Source organism: Nothoprocta perdicaria, unplaced genomic scaffold (assembly GCF_003342845.1).
Source record: "Nothoprocta perdicaria isolate Ctin4 unplaced genomic scaffold, notPer1 scaffold_156, whole genome shotgun sequence".
In the NCBI taxonomy this organism is placed as follows: Eukaryota; Metazoa; Chordata; class Aves; order Tinamiformes; family Tinamidae; genus Nothoprocta; species Nothoprocta perdicaria.
Window position 1 is genome coordinate 1 of NW_020454716.1, and position 20,561 is coordinate 20,561.

At 54.0% G+C, this 20,561-nt stretch overlaps 1 protein-coding gene across 1 annotated transcript; it reads left to right on the forward strand.

The window, feature by feature from the left end:
• Positions 1-769: 769 nt before the first annotated feature.
• Positions 770-16,758, forward strand: LOC112943805 (diacylglycerol kinase zeta-like; the record flags this gene model as incomplete). The annotated part of the gene is made up of 18 exons (XM_026035066.1): positions 770-848; positions 1,136-1,191; positions 2,200-2,262; positions 2,516-2,589; positions 2,703-2,814; positions 3,116-3,315; positions 3,612-3,712; positions 3,837-3,916; positions 4,985-5,029; positions 5,313-5,382; positions 7,657-7,697; positions 8,534-8,724; positions 9,279-9,310; positions 10,207-10,250; positions 10,630-10,750; positions 11,203-11,239; positions 11,570-11,669; positions 14,423-16,758. Coding segments are annotated over 18 exons (1,563 nt in total), but the record flags the coding sequence as incomplete, so codon positions are not given.
• Between the last annotated feature and the right edge of the window lie 3,803 nt (positions 16,759-20,561).

The window sequence follows — 20,561 nt, forward strand, 5'->3', positions numbered from 1 at the left end:
GGGCTAGGGTTAGGGTTAAGCCACAGAGAAAGGCTAGAGTCCCATGGGGTGTTGCACTAGAATCCACTTGCAAAAGGAAATATGGGACGCTATGTGGACTGTTCCTTGGACCATATTTGGCATTTAGCTAGCATTAGGCCTATGCACCCCCTGTTTCCGGCTATGGTTAGGTTTAGGTACAGCAGTGTGTTGCCTTTGTGCTCTCACTGCTCCAGTTGCAATCTCTCCTCACGCTTCTCATTCACTTTGCTGTCATGTCGTAAGGCATGTAATGATCAGACCTGAATATCCCTAAAGGTTTTTTAATGACAACTTTCAGAAGTTACAAGCCCCGTTTCCCCTCATGGTTTTTCTTTAGCGGATGGTTGATTCTATGAATTACTGAAATTATCTCAGGGAGCAGAGTATGTCCCCTTAGAGTGATCTTCACCTGGACATACTGGCCAGTTGTCCGATGCCTGCACCTTTGCCAAGCAGGGGTTAAATGGGATACTGCACTCCCATATCCTGTGTGATCCCTATGGCTGGGTACTGCCATGTTCTCCCTGGGGACTTGTACGGCTGCCACAAGACCCCTGAACTAAGAGTGACAGAAAAAGGCCAGTCTGTCATTTCAGACTGCCTTCCCTGGGAAGAAGGCACCCCTCTCTCCCTAAACCACATCAGTGCAGTACTTGGTTCTTGTGTAGCATGACCTATGCTTTGCCATGGCTGCACAGTGGCAACCTCATCCTGCAAGCAGCTGTCTGACCCCTTCTTTCCGTTTCAGCTTCCTTTGGATGTTTTTAACAACTACTTCAGCCTTGGCTTTGATGCGCGGGTGACGCTGGAGTTTCACGAATCTAGAGGTATGTGGTGGGTTTGGCAGAGCCAAGACAAAATATGATGGGATGACACAGAGGTGGGCAGGTAAACTTCTCTTTAGCTGTTGGAATACAGACAAGAAGCACTGACCAGAAAATCTGAGGAGTGAGTGGAGACTTTAGAGCAGGGAGATGGGTTTCTGCAAGGGAAGAGAGCTGTGACCTGTGTTCAGGCTGACACTGGCTGCAGTGTGGAGTTCAAGGGAGAGCAGGAAAGTGAAATATTTCCACATGCAGGCAAATGACCTGGATTTTTTTTCTCCTTTCTCTAGAGGCAAATCCAGAGAAATTCAACAGCCGGTTTCGGAATAAAATGTTCTATGCTGGGGTGAGTACCTGAAGAGTATTTCAGTGCTGAGGAGCTGGGCATGCATTCATAATAGCCTTAACTTAAACAAAATGTGTGGCTCCACTCCATCCTGTCCACACCCTTAAGTCATTTCTCTGACTTAAATGTGCTTTTATGTGCGCCCAAGCTGAGCTGTCTTGCTGAAGCTGGTGAGATGCTGCAATAAGGCTACAGCACTGGCACCTGCAGCTGCTTTTTTGACAGTGAATGCTGCTGGTGGTACAGCTTACTCTCTGACCTGCAGTACAGTCCCTCTCTTCATCTCCTTCCACTATTGTTCTTGTTCTCAAGGACAGTCATCCAAGCAGGACCTCCCTAGAGCTGAGGGGAGGCAGAATGACCCTCCTGCTGTGAAAAAGGAAGCCTTTGTATACCCCCAAAAGCCCCCAAATTACTTAAGTCTTTTATTTTATCCTTCAGGCCAATTACAGCTCCCTGACTAATTTTGTCACCCTCCTGCATCTCACTTCTAGAGCTTTGAGTCTTGGTGTCCACGTACGCATATGTCCTGGTGCACCTTTCTACCCAGGTGGTCGACTAGACTGTGCTGCCTGCACTGCATCACATCTCTCCTGTCTGCATCTCCTCTCCTCTCTGTACAGTTAAACACAGAGGAGACAGACTCTAGGATCTGTGTAACATAGGCCATGCAATCTCTCTTGATACTCTCTTGGTATCTCTAAATGAAGTCCTTTCAGTCCTGTTTTATCGTATTTCCACATAGCTTGATATTGAACTTGTCTCTTGTGACTCCAGGCTCTTACTGGAGAAGTCCCACCTTGTCAGCTCTTCCGTAAAGTCAGGAGTAGGTGGGTGAGGAACTACTGGGCTATGCAGGGGAATTGGTCAGATTGTTCTAAGAGGGGGGGAGCTGTCATTGGACAGCAAGGTGATTTGCCCTTTGTACTGAGGTCTAAAGGCCTGTGTGACAGTTTTCCTGACTGTCTGGCGAATTCTAAATGCAAATTATGTTTATTTCTTTGGCAGACAGCTTTCTCTGACTTCCTCACGGGGAGCTCCAAAGATTTAGCGAAACATGTCAAGTTGGTTGTGAGTATGGAACAGTGCTCAGGGCCAGGGAGGGGGGTGGATTGTGGACCAGGAAAGGAGTTGTATTTCTCACTGTGCTGAATATCTTGGGCAAGGAGTGAGGATGGGTTCCTTGGGGCATTGGCTTCCCTTGTGTTCAAGAATGGATACCTTCTGTTGGAGGAGGAGAAGGGGAGTCCATTTCCTTCCTAGTGGGTAGTGTGAGCCAGACTCCTCCAGTACAGTGGCCTGAATATACCTTTGTTGTCTTCAGTGTGATGGGACAGACCTGACCTCCAAGATCCAGGACTTAAAGCCCCAATGCCTGGTCTTCCTCAACATTCCCAGGTGAGCAGCCACAGGACCCGTGGTTTTGTGCCAGATTCCTCAGCCCCATCTGTGAGATCTCCATAGAATTGGAGATGGGGACTAACTGTGCATCACCCACTGTTCCTCCACAGGTACTGTGCAGGCACCATGCCCTGGGGCAACCCTGGGGAGCACCATGACTTTGAGCCACAGCGCCATGATGATGGCTGTATTGAAGTTATTGGCTTCACCATGACATCCCTGGTGAGTGTGCATGATGGAAGTCGTGAGCAACTAGGGAACGACTGTTCCCATTGGCCAAGAGTCATCCAGTGCCTCTGGTCCCCTTCTGTTGAGGAGTTACGGGGCTGGCAGGTCTGACAATATCTGTTTTCTAAGATTTTAGACAAGATGCTGTTGTGCTTTGGTCTCTGTGGGTCCTTCTCACTGAGAAGAGGTTTGAAACTCCAGGACTCAGCTGATTTGTGACATCTGTCTGACCCTGGATGTTCTCCCCAGCCACTCCTCAGTATTTTCTCTTTTCTCACTCTGGTTGTTTTTACAGGCTGCCTTGCAGGTGGGTGGCCATGGGGAGCGCCTGTGCCAGTGCCGACAGGTGGTTCTCACCACATCCAAGGCCATCCCCATGCAGGTGGATGGGGAACCCTGCAAGCTGGCAGCCTCCTGCATCCACATTTCGCTGCGCAACCAGGCCAACATGGTGCAGAAGACCAAGCGGCGCAACTCTATGCCTCTGCTCAATGAGTAGGTTCCTCAGACCAACCTATCACCTCCTTTCTAAAGCAAAAGGGATAGAGAGGGAAGGGACAGGACTGATCTGTCCCTCCCAGAGGCATTTTGATCCTCCCATGGAGCAAGTGGGAAGGGATTAGGCTACAGAAATGTGGCCAAACTGTAAGGTTGATGAAGCTGCTGATGGCAGCTCCTCATATCACTCTGTGCTCTTGCCTTCATCCTTCCTTTGTACAAGGAGGGTAGTAGGAAGAAAATTGCCTGTCACTTTCTGGTATCTTCCTTTTTCCTTTTCCCTCTATGTTCAGCCAGCAGCCGGTGCCGGAGCGGTTGCGCATCCGCGTCAGCCGAATCAGCATGCGTGACTATGAGGCACTGCACTACGATAAGGAAAAGCTCAAGGAAGCCTGTGAGTGACCAGCTGAGTAGCTGTGGGAGCCACTGTTGCCAAGTCCAGCCCTCAGCTGTGCTGTAAGAGGTGTTGGAACTAAGGCATGGGCTGCTCACTCAGTTGTCTTTGTCCTGTCCTACAGCTGTGCCACTGGGAATCATTGTGGTTCCAGGAGACAGTGACCTGGAGTTGTGCCGGACCCAAATTGAGAGGCTGCAGGAGGTGAGCTGCCATATAGGAAGCTGCCACAATTGGATGACAGGGATGAAGAGGCTCAGGGAAGGGATTTCTAGGCCTCACAATGACCTTCACACATCCATACATATTCCTGCTTCTGATAGCACTCCCCATTTTCCTTCAACCCATGGTAGAGGTAGGATCTTGAACTGAATGGCCTGTTGATCTCCCTCTGACAGCCAGTACCTATTTCACAAGGGCCTGTCCCATCCCACATATTCCGGGAGCTGTTTCCTCTCTCTGTTTGCTACGTTGTGCATCCTTCAGCCTTCTGTGGGCTTTGTGTTTCCTGGCACTGCTCTGCCTCTTTCTGGGAGCTCAGTTAAATTGTTCCCCCCTCTAACTCTCTGCATTTGCAGGTGAACTTTTGAACTGCAAATGAACTTTCGTGCTCCTACCCGTGTACTAGTGTAGTGCATGTCCTTGACCTAGACATGGGCTGTGTGACACTAGCCCTGGTGAGCAGCACCTTTTGAGCCCACAGTGAGTCCTGCTGCACAATCCATTCTGTCTCAGAAGGTTTAGGGATCATGCCCAGTCCACAACTGACTGCCTCTGGAGGCTGAGGAAATCCCATTCCACACATGTGCAGCCTCCTGCAGAGCTGAGTTATGGAGCTGCTGCCTGGCCAGCTTACTGGCACCAGCTTCTTGCTCTGTCTGCTCTGCTGTCCCATATCCTGTCCTACGTATGCCCAGGGCGCTGGTGGGGAGACCAAGCCAGACATGAGGCTAGAAGGCTCTTGGACTGAGAGGGTAGTATTTTTTTGTGTGTGTATTTGTGGCATCAGCCTGGTAGATGCCTCTAAAGCTGCATTTTGAGACTGGCGTGACTTGATTACCTCTCATTTCACTCCTCTGTCCTTGAGCAAACACAGTGCTCTGGCTCCAGAGCAAAGCAAGGCTGGGATCTCAACCTGGCACCATGTAAAGTGAGGGAACTACCTGCCCTATCTTCTGTAAGGGGACAGAGGAAGCCCCTATGTGACAGAAGAGGGAAGGGATGACCCAGCCAAACCTGTAACGGCACAACACCTTCCTTGCCTTTCTGCAGGATTTCTCTCCACAGCCCTCTGCTTTACGATGCCTGCTCTTTCAGGTGTGTATGGCCTGTCTCCCTCCACCAGGGCCATCTGTCATGTGCACCATGCTGGTATTGTGGGCTCATCTTGTGGCACCTCTCCAGTGAGTTGGTGCATGTCAGCTCAGAAGTGTCCTGTGCTGCTCCTTGTTACCATATGTTGTGCCTGTATTCAAAGTTCCTCTTTCTCTTCAAGCACCTGCGGCCCTTGGAGTCTGCAGGGACCTCCCAGAGCAGGAGGGACAGCTTGGGGAGAGGCAGAGAAGCCAGGAGACATAACTTGATTATCCTTTCTGTGCAGGAAGGGGATGGAGCCAAACCAAAAACTCTGTCATCCCAAAAGCTGTCTCCCAAGTGGTGCTTCCTGGACTGTGAGTATCATTTCCCTCTTGAGTGCTGACTGTGCAAATTCGGGGGCCAGGAGACAGACCCACAGTGAAAAGCCGGTGAGAACTGTTTGAGATTTAGGACTCAGGGATGTTTGGGATCTCTGCAGCCAAGCTGGCTGGTTCAATGACCCAGGCACTAGCTGTGCTCCTGCTTAAGGCCCTCGAGCGGTACCTGCTGGTCACCTGCCTCCAGTAGAGAACACACAGCTGCAGCCTTGCAGCCTGTCAGGCTCCTTCGAGTGCCCTGGCTGCTGTCCTGTGTCATACAGGCAGGGGGCCCTCATGTTCTGATATATAACAAGGCTGTAACAAAAGCTCCCATGGTGGGTGCAATGGGGAGGCCCGGTGCAATGGGGAGGCCGGTCCCCAGCTGGACTCTGCCTGCCTGGAACAGGCACTCTGCTTCTCCCCGCCTCCTGAAAACAGCTTTCTGCTCTTTCTTTGCCTGCCCTCACCAGGAGGGTGCAGACCTCTTACTCTCTGTAGCTGGTAGCCAGACGAGAACAGTGACTACGGCCATCACTTTGTTCCCCAAACCTCCAGGTTAGCACTGCTTCACTTACTAAGCATTATTTTAGGTGATGGCCGGAGGTATATATATATATTTTTTCCCCGCCGGCTTCTCTTGACTCCTTGGGCTTCCCTCACAGCTTAGGGGAGAGAAGGCTTCTGTGCTGTCTTAGCAATGCTGGAGCGAGTCCCTAAATATGCAGGAGCAGCCAAGAGGGGAGGCAGGGGGCACCATGCTGAGCTGGCCCATCTTTGCTGCTGATAGCTGTCCCGCTTAAGGCCTTTTGGAGCACAAGGCTTATGATTCAGGGATTGTAGAAGGTCAGCAGGGAAAACTGGCCTTTTCCCTCACCTCAACAGAGATGCTGTGTTTCTGCTGAGACCCCAGGTCTCAGGTATGTGTTGAGACCCTGGTGGGTCCGTGGTAGGCCCAGCAAGCCTTGGGCCAGGCAGAAAAGGTGCGGCTTCTGCTTTGGGCCTTCGTCCATGCATATGGATTACGTTACATGGGATTACTGCTCCCAGGTGGCACTACCAGGACTGTTTTCCTTCCTCATACCAGTCTCCCAGCAACAGGTTCTGAGCTCAGGAAAACGTATCAGGAAAGAAGCCAGAGCCTCATTCAAGACAGCATGGACTCATTAAAGTGGCTGAATTATAGGCTTTCATCTGCAGATCCATGGCCATAAATCTCCAGCTGGGGCAGGATGAATGGCAATCTTTCACTTCTCTAATCTGCTCTGGCTTGTGTCACAGTCATCCCCATTCCCATTCTGTTTGTGGAGAGAATTCCCCAGACGCTCAGGGATCCCACCCGAACCTGTCTGGGGTAGGCACAGCAGCAAAGGGGCATAAGAAAAAAATGCCGCTGTGCCTGTGGGCCTATTTATACCTTGCTACTCTGCCTTTTCTTGTCCTGCCCGGCTCGGGTAGTGCTCATAAGTCCCCTGATCCTCCTTGCTGCCTTAGGAGTGTTAGCTGGGTGGGCCTGGTGACAGCACAGCCACTTGGTTCAGTGTTGTTGGAGGAATTCCTCTCCTGTCATGGAGATCTCTCATTTTAGGAAGAGGGATAAGGGGAGAAGTGTGCCTGGGCAGTGGGCTGTGAACAGCAGACTGGACACTAATTTGAAGCTCTCCTGCCATCCTAGGGAATAGGAACTTGGCTCTACTGGATGTTGTGTGTTTGGGTGTGACCAGCAGTCATAAGTTCTGACGAGGCCTTTTGGAGGTCTGTGGGATGTTACTTAGAAAAGCCAGAGTGTGGAGAGGCTGTGCTTGCTGTTCGTTCAGCCTCACTTAGTGCTCCGGTTTCTCTGTGCACTGTAATAACGGGCATCACGTTGAAACAGAGTACTTACCCAGTCTGAGCAAATTCTGAGATGTGCAGTGTGCAACCCTGAGCTTGGTCTACTCTATGTAGTGTTGTGTTACAGCTGCAACACCAAAACACCTGAAAGTCCCCAGAAAGGCCCCCAGAGGATGGTAAGCAAAGACTTGCTGCAAAGGGATAGGGTTGTAGTCACAAGGTGTTTCCCCTCAGGCAGAGAATAGCAGGGTCCCAGCAGACCCACTCTGCTGGGATGTTGCTCTTTGCTTTTCTGTGCCCTTTGTGCAGGACAAGAAATGGCCTAGTAACTGCTAGTTACTACTAACTGGGTAGTGACTACTACCCAGAAAGTAGCCATCTGCCTTGTCCTACCCCTAAATCACCCTCCCTCTCTCTCTCTCTCTGTCTCTTTTACAGCAACCACAGCTGATCGCTTTTATAGGATAGATCGTGCACAGGTGAGTGTGGCCTCATCCTCCAACTGTGGTGTCCCCCCCTCCTCCCAACTTCTTCTGCATGTCCTGACAGGTCAGACTTGACGTGTTGGCTCTGCCACAGGGATGCACAGGACTCGCGTCCCACACTGCCGTGCCTCCCAGTGCTCCCCTTGGCACTGGGGCAGAGGGCCTGCATTGCCTTGCTGCAACCCTGCCCCATGGAGATGGGGCAGTCCCTGGGGTCACTAGTGCTGCCTAGTCCAGGACCTGCCCAAGCCCCTCCCAGGCCCCTTTGAAATAGGAGGGAGAGCAGGTGGGAGCACAGGGACTTGGGTTGGAAACTGCCTGCAGAGTCCTACCTAGTGTGGGAGGCAAGGATGCAGGAGAGGTCTCCTTTTATCCTGGCCAAGTGGTGATTATTTTCCAAGCATCATTGGGGTGAGCTTTGGGCATTGGCAGGAATATGGTGAGGGGCCCAAGCTCTCATGAGGAGCAGAGGTAGCATTTGTTCCAGCCTGGGTGTGAAGACTGAGGAAGAGTGTATGACCATGACCTTGGAAGCTGGCAGACACTGGTCATTACAGGTTTCCTGGGGATGGATGAGGGGAGATTCAGCTCCCTTCCTTTTGCCATCTGTGGCTCCATGGGACTCCACAGCATGCTTCTGCCTCTCAGCTACACATCAGTATTAGTGCTGTTGATGGGGTCTCCCCAGGCATAGGGCCCGTGACTCTCTGAGCCACCATCTCTTTGAAGAGTTAGTGGGCTGGCTACAAAGCACAGAATATGAAGGGATGGGAAATGGAGCTATACAGAAGTAGATCTTGCTCTTGAAGAAGCTGATTTGTGCCTTCCAGGAGCACCTCAACTATGTGACAGAGATCTCTCAGGATGAGCTCTATGTGCTGGACCCGAAGCTGGTGGTCACCCAGAATGCAGGCACCTCTCCCGCCATGCCTGACCTCGTTGACTCATCTTCTGCTCCCAGTGGGCACCATTTTGCATTCCCCTCCTCTTCCTCTTCTCCACCATCCTCTCCTGCCCCCAGGTGAGACTGTGCGTTGTGGACTGAAGTGGGAGATAAGAGTGCTGGACCTCAAGAGGGATGGGGAAGGCTGGAGTGGGAGAGCTGGGCTTGGTTTCACAGCTGCAGTTCTCAGGAAAGGTTACAGAGGGCTCCCCAGGAAGCAAGCATAATTCCAATGATGAGTTAGACCAGGGATCAGATGCCTTCTTGTCTGCTCAGCTCCCTGCCAGCTCTGTTGAAAGCAGTGGAGTATCACCAGGTGATTCAGGTAAGGGGTCAAGCTCCAGGGCTTGATCTATGGGGCAGAGGGCATGGGCCTCTGTAGGCCCAAATCATGGCAGCCTTGAATATGAGTGAGCACTGGAGCTCAGAATAGAAGTAGAAATGGAAGTGAGGATGAGAAAGATCCCAGATCAGGGAAAAAGTAGATGGTGTGGCCGAAGGGTGGCTAGGTCCTTCGCGTGCCTTTTAGCCTGCTGGAAGAGGGCTACAGATCAGAGCCATTCCTCTCCCCAGTGCATGCCCTTCTGGGGGATGTGCTGACAAGGTTAGTTATGCCTCTTTTTCTCTTCCAGTGCTGAAGCTGGGCTCTGCCTGCCTCCTAAAGGTGAGTTCTTCTGTCCTTACTGCAGGCATATAGCAGCTCTAGGAGGCTGTTGTGCATCCTCTGGTGTCAAGTTATTTTGTGTCCACACCACCTTTTTTTTTTTTCTTTCTTTTTTTTTTTTTTTTTGGCCTGTCCTGTCTCTGAGATGTGTCAAAGGAATGGAGTGGAGTTTGCAGGCCCTGCTGCTGGTGTGTAGGTGGGACAGGGTGACCTTGGAGGTGGGCAAGGAGAGACTTGATTGTGATTTGCAGACCAGTCCATCAAAGCACTTTCCTTGCTTTTCAGTGCTCTGTGGGGAGGGCAGGAAATGACATGGCAGAGTGGGGTTAATCCCCCACCTACAGAGCTATGTGCTGTTGGCTGGTTTGGAGACAGAGAAGGGTGTCACTGCTAGGCACCAGCAGGTGCTTGGGAGGTGAGAGCGCAACGTCAGGGGCCTCTAAGCAAATGTAGAGAGTTTCCTGGAGGCGGAGTAGATCCCAGAAGTATGAGTTGCTGGTGAGAGCCCTCTTGGCTGCTGACTGACTTCCTGCAAATCTGCTCTTCACTTCCATCATCAGTCATCCTTCCTCAGGCAGGGGAACTCCTCTCACATGCACCTGCTTCACCAGGGCTGAGGCCTGGCTGCAACCCCACATGGGTGTCTCCTTCCTTCCTTCCTTCCGTCCGTCCGTCCGTCCTTCCGTCATTCCGTCCTCACCACTTGTCCTTCACGTAGCTGAAGGTGGAGCAGCTATGTAAAGCCAGCCTGCCTCCCATTTGTCCTGAGAGCTGGGAGGTAGCACCTAGAGGAGCTCAGCTGAAGGCTTTGAGTTCCCCAGCTCTTGACTCTCCAGGTAGACAAACAGCACTACAGCTTGGCTTTTCTGACCCTGATCTGTCTCCCTTCTTTGCAGATGACCTTCTGATAGAAGCTGCCAAGAATGGCAACTTCAGCCAGGTAAGTGCTCCTACAGTGTGATGTGCTGTGCAGCCGGGGCTGCCTCTGGGCACGGGCCCAGGGCTGGTTCAGATGCATCCCGAGCCTGTGGCAAGTCCTGCCATTTGGACTCCGCTGTTTTTCTCAAGCTGTTCCTGCTGAGACCCTTCCTTATGGCAGCACCCTGACGGTGAACAGTGGGTAGGGACCAGACTGGCTCCTGGCAAGAAACCCCCTGACTATCCAGGGGATGTTGAGGCCAAGAGGGAGGATCAGCAGTGTGGCTGAGCTGGACACAGCTGTCCTCCTGCTGAGGATCCTGGAGATGCGAGTCTAGGAGCTTTAGGGTTAGAGGTGAGCTGAGAAAGGAAACTCATCCATAACTCTGGCAATCCTCTAGTTCCAGGAGCTGCACCGGGCTGGAAGAGACCTGATGGTGCGAGATTGCTCAGGCCAGACCGTCCTCCATCATGCTGTCAAGTCAGGGAGCAAGGATATTGTCAAATATATCATCGAGAACGGTGAGCTGGGGCCATCCTGCTGGTAGCAAAGTGCCCCCTTGGCAAGAGAGGCTGGCAACAGAGCCTGACAATCTGCTTAGAGAGGATGCCCTTGAGGACAGAACCCCGTCCTTCTGGGTTTGCTACATCCTCCCTGTATGGCACAGGCTTTCCCTAGCATCTGTCTGCTGCAATTGGAAATCATGGCAGCTCCCACTGAAGTGCAGACTGCTTTATTTTTATTTCAATATTTCCCTGTAATAGTGCCCACAAGCAATTCTTCTTCCTTGATCTCATCTGAGAGATGAGGGTGCAGTTGCTCACCTGAATACTTTGGCTGAGAGAAAAAACTGCATCAGGTAGCATGGAAATAGCAGCCCCTATAGAAGGATAGTTTGTGTATAGATGGGTGGGTGGAAATTTCTGTCCTGCAGCCTAGTCTCACTTGTCTTGCCTTGTATTTTTCTTTCAAGCCCCTTCAGATATCCTGGATGCTGCCGAAGAAGAGAAGTAAGTTGTTGAGTGATTTGTATTACCTGTTAATCCTCTGCAAGGTGACCAGACTTGTTGGCTTTTTTTCTTTAACACACTTGCCCTTGCTATAATTACCACCCCTCATTTCCTGCCCATTCTCAGACTGAATAACCCTTTCCAGCATCCCCCCTTCTCAGTCTGAGGCTGTCAGGGCTGGGAGCAGATGTTGCTGCACAAGCTGCAGCCCCCTATGAGCTCTTTCAGGAGGCCACGAGCAGTCCCTCGCTGGTGTCTCTGCGCGTGCTGCACATCCCCAGGCAGCATCTCACTCAGCATGTCACATGTCCTCTGCTTTCTTCTCCTCAGTGGTGAAACCAGTTTGCACCAGGCTGCAGCCCTACGCCAGCGCACCATCTGCCACTACATTGTGGAGGCCGGGGCTTCGCTCATGAAGACAGACCTGCAGGTGAAGGCGGGAGGGCTGGAAAAGGGCCTTTCCATGGGCACTGCCATGGGGCTGGTGGGAGTAGTACCCTACTAGGTCTACAGAAGAACAGAAAGCAGGTCTTTTCCTTGGGTCTTTGGCTTGAATCTTTGCCAGCTTATGGCCTTATGTGTGTGGAAAAGGTGTGCAGCCCTAGGAGAAGAGCCCTTTGTGATTCCTGGTGAGCTGATGTGAAATATAAATGCTCACCCAGTAGCATCTACCCACTCAGCCTGATCCCAAGCTGCATAAAGAGTTAAATCCCTCTCCTCCTAGCTCCTGTGTGTGTTGTTTTATTAAATTAGAAGCCAGGGGATGGAATGTCTCATCTCTTTCTCTCCCCCCTTTCCACCCTCTGAGGTCACAGCAAGGACAGGCTTGCTGACAAGTTCGTTCCCAGCTGCAAGGCTCCCTCCACTCTCCCTTGTGTGGAGCTGGGATGGGAGGCCTGGGAGCTCTTCGGGTGAACCAGGCCCACAGAGAGCATTAGCAGGCAGCCAGGCTGCTTTCAGTCTCATGCTGAATTAATTGAGATGTGCCTTGGTGTCAAGGATTGTGCCAGCTCCCACAGGAGGAATTGCAGGAAGGAGGCTGAATCTGTGTTTGGTACATGAGATTCCCAGAGTTGACATGCAGTGGAGGGGAAGGTGGCCGGGTCACTCTGGCAGAGGATCCTAGCTAATGGGCTGTAGTGGAGCAGATATGGTGGCAAACTAAGAAGGCTAAGTCTATAGGTCTGGGCCACAGGGAAGGAGCCCAACTGGGGACCTAAACTTGCTGGGGCTGGTAGAGCTCCGGGGTCTCAGACAATGAGCAAGCCCTTTGCCAGCTGCCGGGGGGATATCGCACAGACAATCTCTGGCTGCCGATCAGTCCTCCTTGTTCCTGGCCAAGACTAGGGCCTTGCGCAGCCGTAGGGCAGAGATAGTTTGGGTGGCAGCTCAGCCAGCAGCCAGAGGAAGAGAAGGCAATGCCTAGGTGAGGAAGGCACGTCCAGGAGTCAGGAGGAGAGGGCAGCTCCAGAGGCATGGCCCCTCTGTGCCCATAGCACAGAGGTTCTTTGTGGCAGGAGCTCAGGTCTCTGGTGAAGCATCTGCCTGAAGCAGATGAATGGCCCCCAACCTGCCAGCACAAAAGGGAGCCTAGTTCAGGAATGACAGGCTCCCCCAGGGAATGGGGCTTGCACGTGCCTGTGTAACTGCATGTCTGGCTTTGTAGCTGTCTGGGGACCTGTCTGTTGTTCGGCACTGACCTTGCAGAGGCCCCAGGTTACTGTTTGCCTGCACAGGCAAGAACTAACCTTGCTAGAAATTCCACTGGAAGGAGCCCTGGGTCAGACCTGTAGCGCACCTGGGGCATGAGTTTGGAAAAGCCTAGTTCTGTATCCCCCAGTGTCAGGGGAGGCTGGGTCTTATCAGGTAGTGTGCATCAGCCTGGCCAGGCAGAGGGGCCCCAGGAGCTCTAGTTTCAGGCTGCGGATCTGGGCAGGCAGCATCACATCGGGGCTTCTGCAGGCAGACAGAAAAGAAACTCAATTCCATCCCTTCCCCCTCGTCCTCCCCACCCGCCTTCTTAAATAAGTTCTTGGATTCAGTGGATACGGCGACAGGGGCCCCTGTGGAGAGCTGGGGCAGTGAAGCACAGAGCAGTCTCTGTGCCCCCTTCCTGTGTGTGAGGGGATGGGGGCAGGTCTGCACGGGGCCAGGCTGTGGTGTGTGACGGAGGAAGGCTCTGGGTGACCACATACCTTGGTGTGTGAACGGAGCTGACACGGGGGCTAGCTGCGTGAGTGAGCACGGGAGAGAAGGGAGACCACGAGGTGCAGCCCTGTGCCCATGGCAGACCTTTTGGCATGGGGGAGCTCTGTGCATTTGGGGCATCTCTCCGCCTTTGTGGCGGATGGGCCCAGGCTTTGCCCATGCCTGTGTCCATTTATGGGGGAGATGCCACATATCTGACCATTGTTTACAGTTAGATACATACAGGTGTGTGTCCTGGGGGCACTTGTGCCTCGCCACAGCCACCTGGCTGCACTGGGCAGGCCCTGCTTTGCCGTGGGGCCGCTTCGCGATGGCAGCGGCAGAGAACCAGGTTGCCTTGGCCAAGGGTTCCTTCTGCATCACGGAGCCTGGGCACTTAACTTGGAGGAACGAAGAGCAGGGGGAGGGAAGGGGGAGAGGAGACGTAGCTGAGTGCTGTTAACAGATTTGCTTTTTATGGAGTGCGGGAGTTCATTAGTGGACACAGTCCAGATGGCTGCAATAAGCTGCTGAAATGTGATTCTCCACTGGGAGAGGGAGTGCTAGCGAGGCTGCGAGTGGGGAGGGGGGTTGGTATTCCCGGGCATTCCCCAGGCATACTCCTCATTCCTCACCCTCTCCCGCCTGCCTCGGCAGTGCTGGAGAAGCAGCAGGTCACGGGGACTGACCTTTGTCTGCTTTGGTGTGGCGCACAGGCTGGTAAAGATTCGGACTGTTCTGTCCCGGCCTGCACGAGGGGAGCTCTCCCTTCAGGGACTGAACTGTTTCCAATCTTGGCAAAGGGGGACTCCTTTGGAGCGTGATTTCCTTATCAGCCCCCTTGGCACATCACCCACCTTGGGGACTGGCTCTGAGGACTGCAGGCCCCCGTTGGAACCACCTTCTCCCAAGGGGAATATGGGGAAAGGGAGCCCTTGGGTGTCAAGAGGTGCGCAGGGCAGCTCAGTGCCCTGACTTGCTGCGCTCTCCTTGCAGGGAGACACTCCCAAGCACAGGGCTGAGAAGGCCAACGACCCCGACTTGGCTGCCTACCTCGAGAACCGACAGCACTACCAGATGATCCAGCGGGAGGACCAAGAGACAGCTGTGTAGTGCTCAGTGTGCCTTAGCCCAAGCCAGCTCGGGCAGGACGAGAAGAGGATGGCACTGGCAGAACTGTGAGCGTGTCCCAGCCCTCCCTAAATCTTGGCCTGGTCCTGGAAGACATGGAGAGAGCTGAGCTCTACCCCAGGCTGGGCTAGAACTCTATTTATTAGGACAGTGAGTATTGGGATTTGAAGCCTGGCTCTTTGTGTGTCCCTGCTTTGTTCTTCCTCAACCACGTTCCCTGCTGTGGATGGGCTCCAGCACACAGGGCCTGTTGCTGCAGGCAGAGGTGAAGTCCTGTCTCCCTTTCACATGGGATACCAGTGTCCCATAGGCTCCTGCCTGTGACCCTTGTGAGATATTGTTGCTCGACTCCCTCTCCCATGGGTGGTCTCCATTGGACACTTTGGCCCCTCCATGCAGTTCCTCCTGTCCTTCTCAACACAGCCACGGGAGGCACAGGCTGTGCTGGGCAGGCTTCAGGATGCCCTGTGTGGGGTTGTGGAGCTGAGGCTTAGTCCCAATGGGATCAGCATGGCTCTTCACTCCTGCTGGTCGGGAACTGCTGTGAGTATTACCCTACTAGGGCACTGTGGCCGGAGGAAAGTCCCTGGCACATTTGAGCACGTGCGCCCAACCTTTCCCCAGGGCAGCTGAGGCCAAGCATTGGGGCTCTGCTGTTTTAAGCCTCTGCTTAAAGTTGGTTTCAGCGTTTTGCCAGTCCACAGTGTGGCATAGGACGGACACACGGAGGAAGGCTGCTGCGTCCTGCAGCTCTGACTCTGCCGTAGCTGTGATGGAAACATGCTTGGCCTCCTTGGTCATGGAGGCCCTTATGTTTCCTTAATGCTCCAGTTAGCTGTCTTTAATGCAACTGCCCTCTCTGCCTCGGCTCCTGCACAATATGAGGAGTGATGCGTGGCTGAAGAAGCAGCACCAGGGGCCGTGCTGCTCTCAGGGGTTCCCCACATACCTCCCCAGCTGTGACCTGGCAGCCTCCAAGTGTGACTTCCACCATCCTCCTCAGAACTGGACGTAGGGCTTTGCAGGGAATGCTGTGGGAGCTCACCCAAATGCAGCTTTCCTGGGCAGGGTGCCAACTTGATGTTTTAGCAGAAGGATTTGGATGCCCAGAAAGAAAGCGGTAGGAATCACAGAGTTTTCACATGTGCAGTGGGATGACATTTTGGGTGCCACCTGCCAGAGAGCTTAAGGGCACTGTGGCCCATCTCCCCTGCTCATACAATGCGAGCTGCAGGAGCATGCCAGACCTGGAGCACCAGCAGTCCCTGAGATCAGGAGGTGGCAGCACATGAGGTGAGCAAACAGCCCTGGGGGTCGTGTAGCAGCTTGGTGTGTTCTGTGGGAGGCCCTTGAGGAGATGTTGGGGCATTGCTGCCCTGTGGACTCTGTGTGGACCTCACCATCACCCTGAGCTCCACCAGGATGTGAGTCTTCACAGCAAGCTGTGGCTGCTGAGTAGTGTTAGGTGACACCTTTCAAATCTTTCATTATGCCAATACCAAAAATGTTTCACAGTACCCCTGAGAACCACAGTCTCGTTCAGGCTGTAGGTGCAGGGGTCAGGGAGTTACCTTAGAGGACCAGAGGAGTTGTGGAGGGGCAGAGAGGCATAGCTGGGGCCAGGGCAGTGCAGAGAGGAGCCCAGAGCCAGCTGTCAGGGATCCAGCAGTGCTATCAGCAGGTAATAACATCACTATCCCAGTGCCTTGGAGCTGGGATATAGCAGCAGCGTCGGAATTGCCCGGCAGCGCCGCTCTCTAGCGCCACAAAGACGAGGCACTGCTGCCGTGGCGAGGACACAAACTGCTGCGTCCCATCCGGGACACCCAGCCTGGCCTGGAAGAGTTTACAGCCCCAGCCTGCCCCCCTCCATCCGCCCCTCTCCCTCGTTTTATATATTCCCTTAGTTTTTGTACAGGTAGTTCCGACACACACTGTCCCCCTCGGCCCCTTTGCACCCGTGTGAGCCGAGTTGCTGTGCAATTCCAAGCCTGGCTTGTTTGTAGGCAAAGGTGGAGTGGGGGGGTCATAGCTCTGCCCACAGAGGGCAGAGGTTCTGTGCAATACCTGGTTCTGTGTTGATTAGATGCTGTCGTAGGACTGTATTTTTGTAACTCTGTAAGGGTGCCGGCTCTAGCAGGCCCCCGGCCGGGCGTGAGCCTGTATTCCCATTGCTTTTCAACTTTGACTGTTTGGATGTTGTTGTTTCTTGCCATTGAAATAAAAAGATGAATGTTTTCCTTCCTGCCCCCCTCCCTCCTTCCTGCCCTCTGCATCTATGACAACGTGGTGGACAGTGTGTGGACGTATGTATGGGCCTTTATTCAGGTGCAAGCAAGGTTTTTCCCCAAGCCTTTGGTCCTGTGTCTTAACCACAGGCTCAAACTACCCTGGGGATTTCCCTGCCAGATCAGATTGTCAGTCCTCTTCCCTGCACAATTGCTGGATCCGGGACCTTTCTCAAGTGAGACCTTCTCCTCCCTCAGGAACACTCTGTCATACATCAGTATTTATTGCAACAGGGAGACAATCCACCAGCATCCCAAGGGCTCCATAGGAGTCTGAAAGCCCGAGTGCTGAGCCACCAGCCTGCTGTGCTTGCCCAGTGGTTGCCCACTGCACGGCTATTCACTGGGTACTACAGCAGCATCCACCTTCAAAATGTTGGTGCAAATTCCTCCAGGGTCCTTTTTTGTGGTGACAGCAGCTGTCCCCAGCCCCATTCCTTGACTCGGGATGAAATGCCTGCCCAGCAAGAGCAGGAGCCAAGGCTTTTCCCATTCATTCACAGCTTCAGAGGGGAGCATTTGGTTCCTGCTTCTAGCACTAAGGACTGCAGTGTCAGCTGGGCTTATCTTCCCATCTCTTGACAGAAAGATCATGCTACAATTGCAAGAGCGAGGGGTCTGAGAGCTCTTTTGCTTCCAGCTCAGCTTCTGCCTCCTAAGGATGATCGTGACCATTTCTCTTTCAGAGATTCCTTTGGAAAATGGAGGTAACAGAGCCTGCTGTGCCCTGCTGTGCTGTGGTAGGGAGCTGGAGAGGGACCCAGTCTGGGCTTCATACCATGGACTCAGCTTTCTGAGGGCAGCTTGGCAGCCTGCCTGTCACCACTGTCTCCCCCTCTGTGGCTGCAGAGAAGCAGCTCCTTCCCCCAGCACATTGTCCCTTCCACCCCCAGAGCCTCCCTTTCATCGACTTCGGCCTTTAAACCTCTGCCCCAAGCTAACAGTGGGATCCTGTAGTGGGTGAAATGCACACCAAGTTGTCCCAACCCTTCTGGGTCAGTGCCTGGGGACCGCATGTACGTGTGACTGCAGCGGGAGGCTGAGTGCAGGCCCGTGCCCAGACCAGCATCTTGGCACTTGGCCCGTTTCCCCGCAGCAAGGACTGTCAGTAACCATGGCAATGAGCGTTTTCCAGCTGCCCTGGTGTCAAATTTATGGCAGGGGAGAGAAGAATTCCCAAATGCAATTGCTCTGCTGAGGGGTGTTAGGAAATGGGCGATCTACCTTCAGCTTCCCCCATCTCTCCCCTGCAGCGAGATGCAGAAGATCAGACCAAACAGTGTAAAAGCCTGTTTGGCATCGCACGCTGTGGGAACACCCCTCTGCTGCTGCTGGAGGTACCTGGGAGGGGGGTACACAGCACCCCTGGGGAGGTGTTTGCGTGAAGGCCGTGCAAAACCAGCCCTACCCACACAGACCTGGGGTGATGGTACCTGGCCAAGTTAACTGTTTGCAGTGCCTGCCACCCTCACATCTCCTGCCCGGGTATCAGCAACAAAACCTGCTGCCTTGCACAGCTGGGTCCTTGCACTGCTGCTACTGCACCAGGCAGTAATCGTGCCCCAAGGGCCAGGCTTTTAGTGGGGTACGAAATGTGGAGTCTCATGCCATGAATTGCCTCGCTTTGACATTTTTAGAGGTAAAATCCTCTAGCTAAACAGTTGCAGGGAAATGCACCTGGGTTTGCCATGCTCCCCTCCCTCCTTCCCTTGCTATAAGGCCTCTTTCTAAAAACACAGAGTTCTGCTGCTTATTTAAGCTGGGGAGGCTCTGTGTCTTTCTGAAAGGGGAAGAAGGAATCAAGCAGAGCCATGCTGGAGAGTGCTGCAAATGATCCCCTTTCTCACGCAGTTCCCTTGTGGCTTCTCATCCCCAACCAAGGAGACGAGAAACGTCAGGAGGAAGGAGAGGAGCGAGGAGAAGAGCAGAACTCGATGGTGAGCTTCTCGGTACTTTGGACTGCTCTGTGCTGGGGCCTTGGGCAGGGTCTCTGTGGCTCCTGCCCAAAGAAGGCTGAGGAAAACCAGCCAATATCACCTCCCCGGGCAGCTCTTTCACAGCTGCAAGAGGCCCTGGTTTGCTCATCACAGCCCCACGACTGAGGGCTGCAAAACTGATGCCACTGAATCCTAGCCAAAAGCAACTCACCTCGTTGCCTCCCATGCCTCTCTCTGCACATGGTTAATTCCTGCAGCTTTCTCCACCTTTGGTTTAAAGGCCCCAGGGACCAAGAGGGAGCCACTTTCTGCACTCTGTGCTCTGCGATCCGCCCTGCCTGCCCCACTGCGGCTCCTCGCAGCTCCTCCCTGCTGCAGAACCCAACAAAGCAGCAGCCACTGCTCTGCGTGTGCAGAGCAGGGACATCACCCACCCCAGTGGTGCCGGCCGTCACCTAAACCTCCACAGGTGTTCAAGAAACTGCCAGCAGACTGTGAGTTAAAAAGCAGCAGTTTCTTGGAAAGCGATTCCTGGTTCTGAAGCAGCCCATAAAAAACACCCCCCAAGCCCCACCTGCGGCTGCCCTGCTCCCTCAGCAGCTTTCTTCCAGCAAGAGGGCTGGAAAAATGACTTGGTTCTCCACCACAGCCCCATTCTTTTGGCACCACATCAGTCCTTTTGGCTGGTAACTCAAGAACAGAGCTGGTTTGGCTCTGTTCGGCGGCCCCTTTGCCTCCAGAGAAAATACTGTAGCGGGCATGAGAAGCAGTCACATCTACAGGGTCCTTCCCCAACCAGCGAGGTGATCATGCACTGATGATCACCTCCAAGGAGGTCACCTCCAAGATCATCACCTCCAAGAGTGATGATCACTTCCACCAAGGAGGAAGGCTGCAGCTGGGCTGAGCCCCAGGCTGTAACACACAGGTTACGGGGGGCAGGACTGTGGAGAGCCCTGAGTCAGCATGAAATGCGAGAGAATGCAATAGAAATAATGTCCTTCAGGTACCTCCCGGGGGAAAACATTCTGCCCACAGGAGACAGAATGAACTGGGAAAGATGGAAAGGGCAGAGACCATGAGAGGTCAGTCCATCAATGCCAGGGGCCAGAAGGAGCAGGAAAGAAGACCTAAATGGAGCTGATGGAGATACAGGGAGATACTCTGCTCCCTCTTACCTCAGATGCACCAGAGGGAATGGAATCAGAGTCCTGAGCCCCAGGAGGTATCGGGCCTGCGTGCACAGGGGCTGGAGGTCCCTGCTCGCACCCTTTCCATCCCTTTGCTCACCCCCTTCCCACGCCTTTGCACGGCGCCCGAGGTGAGCTGAGCCCCGGTGCCACACACAGAGCCATGTGCGGCAGAGCCGGGCCCTGCGAGCACCCACGGGCCCTGCGAGCACCCGCGACGGGCAGAGGGGCCTCCGGGGCACGGGGCTCGTGCCCTGCTCGGGCTTCACTCCTTGCACCGGGCAGCAGAGACACCGGCAGCGAAACCGCCGGCTGCGGCGGGGAGCAGCGGCCGGGCCGGGGCTGCCCGCGCCCCCCGTGGGCTCCTCCTCGCGGAGCCGCTTCCCGGGGGCGCGCGGGCAGCGGGGCCGGCCCCGAGGCGCCGCGGGGCCGCCCTGCCTTTGTGCCTGGCCGCGCTCCCGGGGGGCAGAGGAGGAGCTTGGGGGAGTCGGGGGCTAAAACCACCTTTTGCTGCCAGCCGAGCCCGACGTCAGGGGCCGCTGTGCGCCGCGCCGGGGGCTCCGCACGCGGCCGCGCCGCCACACAAAGG